Source organism: Hordeum vulgare, chromosome 7H, assembly GCF_904849725.1.
Source record: "Hordeum vulgare subsp. vulgare chromosome 7H, MorexV3_pseudomolecules_assembly, whole genome shotgun sequence".
NCBI classification, from domain to species: domain Eukaryota; kingdom Viridiplantae; phylum Streptophyta; class Magnoliopsida; order Poales; family Poaceae; genus Hordeum; species Hordeum vulgare.
This window is the reverse complement of record NC_058524.1, coordinates 257,066,318-257,068,023: the sequence shown is the minus strand read 5'-3', so window position 1 is coordinate 257,068,023 and position 1,706 is coordinate 257,066,318. Positions and strand designations below refer to the sequence as shown.

At 46.8% G+C, this 1,706-nt stretch overlaps 1 protein-coding gene across 1 annotated transcript; it reads left to right on the top strand.

Annotated features, from left to right (window-relative positions):
- Positions 1-264: 264 nt before the first annotated feature.
- On the top strand, positions 265-953 carry LOC123412466 (polcalcin Phl p 7). The gene has a single exon (XM_045105414.1). It carries the CDS (start codon positions 360-362, stop codon positions 594-596), a length of 237 nt encoding a protein of 78 aa, XP_044961349.1. The 5' UTR covers positions 265-359; the 3' UTR covers positions 597-953.
- Positions 954-1,706: the final 753 nt, after the last annotated feature.

Here is a 1,706-nt window from a genome sequence, read left to right as displayed (position 1 = left end):
TTATTTTTTCACTTGCGCACCTCCATGCAGCCCTATTTCGCGCCCGTGAAGGCCGAAGGGCCGGAGATGCTCTAATACTATGGAATGGATGGTTGAGGCGAACGGTTCCATCGCAGGCGCGAAATGAACGGGCGCTTCGCAAGGAGACTGGCGGTTGGCATCCTCGCATGCAACAATGGCCTCCACAAACTCAGCTACAACAATGGCGTCCTGCCCGTCCTAGAATTTCATATATATATATAGGTGCGAACACGCATAGCCGGAACAAACTGACCAAGACACGCGAGCATAGCTGCCACTGCCCGCCCGTCGACCGATCGAAGAGTGATTCGAGGTAGAAGAACTACAAGGGATCAATAATGGCGGATGACATGGAGAGGATCTTCAAGAGGTTCGACACGAACGGTGACGGGAAGATCTCGCTGTCCGAGCTGACGGACGCGCTGCGGACGCTGGGGTCGACCTCCGCGGACGAGGTGCAGCGCATGATGGCGGAGATCGACACCGATGGTGACGGCTTCATTGACTTCAGCGAGTTCATCTCCTTCTGCAACGCCAACCCGGGACTCATGAAGGACGTCGCCAAGGCCTTCTGAATCTGTTCATTTCACATCAGCCGTCCGATCCAGGAGCCGATCCATCTACGTACGGCTTCATATATCAATTTCATGCAACTACGTACTCCGGTCCCCCGATCGAGCCTCACCTTCACTTGAGGACGGCCCTAATTTTGTTTCATCATTTTTTTTGCTACTAGTAGTAACTAGTGTTTATCACTATTGCAACATTTATTTTCTTTATATCATCACAAGTTTCCTGCGTTTCTTTTCTTTCTCTACCTTTTTGCCGATCATCGGCTTCAGCTCGATCGAATGATCCGTGCTGCTAATTATTTGTGTACGGGTGATTAAGTAACTTGTGCACTTGTGCTTACAATTAATCAGTTGAAGCATTGCATGAATATACTGTCTAACTTTAAACAATTGATGCCTTCCATGATTAAGCATCATGTTTTTCCAATAAGATTAGTCGGGTCAGGTGATTAGACGGTGGGACGTGATTGATGGGATTGGATCAAATTATGATCACACCAGGTTGGCCTGTGGAAGTTGAGCACATACAGATGCTCCAGCGCGTGCTGTGTGTGTTTCTGGTGCATGCCATTGCCATCCGCACGGGACGCTGAATCATTACCCCCTTTGACACTCGGTAGGATTCATGCAATTCTCTGCTCGATGCGCTAGCTGTGCGCAAAGATGACCAAAAGCAGCATCTAGGCCCTCTTTAACGCTGACCCTTAACTCGAACATTATATCCATCCACGAACTGGAGAGTAATTCGGGAGGGAGCCATACAACTCTTATTTAGTAATAATTCTCATTTGTCTGATTTGGAGAAAAGAAAGGAGAGAGTGGGACCACCCAGTTGCTTTTAATTGGATATGTATATGGTGTGCAGTTGGAAGGAGAGAGAGAGGAGAGAAAGAAAAGAGAGAAGCCATAATGTATTCATGTGCTCGTTTTTTGTTGGTAAGTGCATGTTGGAAATCCCGCATACTCCCCCCATTCATTTTTTTTTTCCAAAATGATGACGGACATATAAGGAAGATTTGAGGGTCAACCTTAGAGATGCCCTTAGACCAAAAAAACTTCTATAGATAAAATAACGACAATCGTATAACTCCATGCATCTACACAATTAGATAC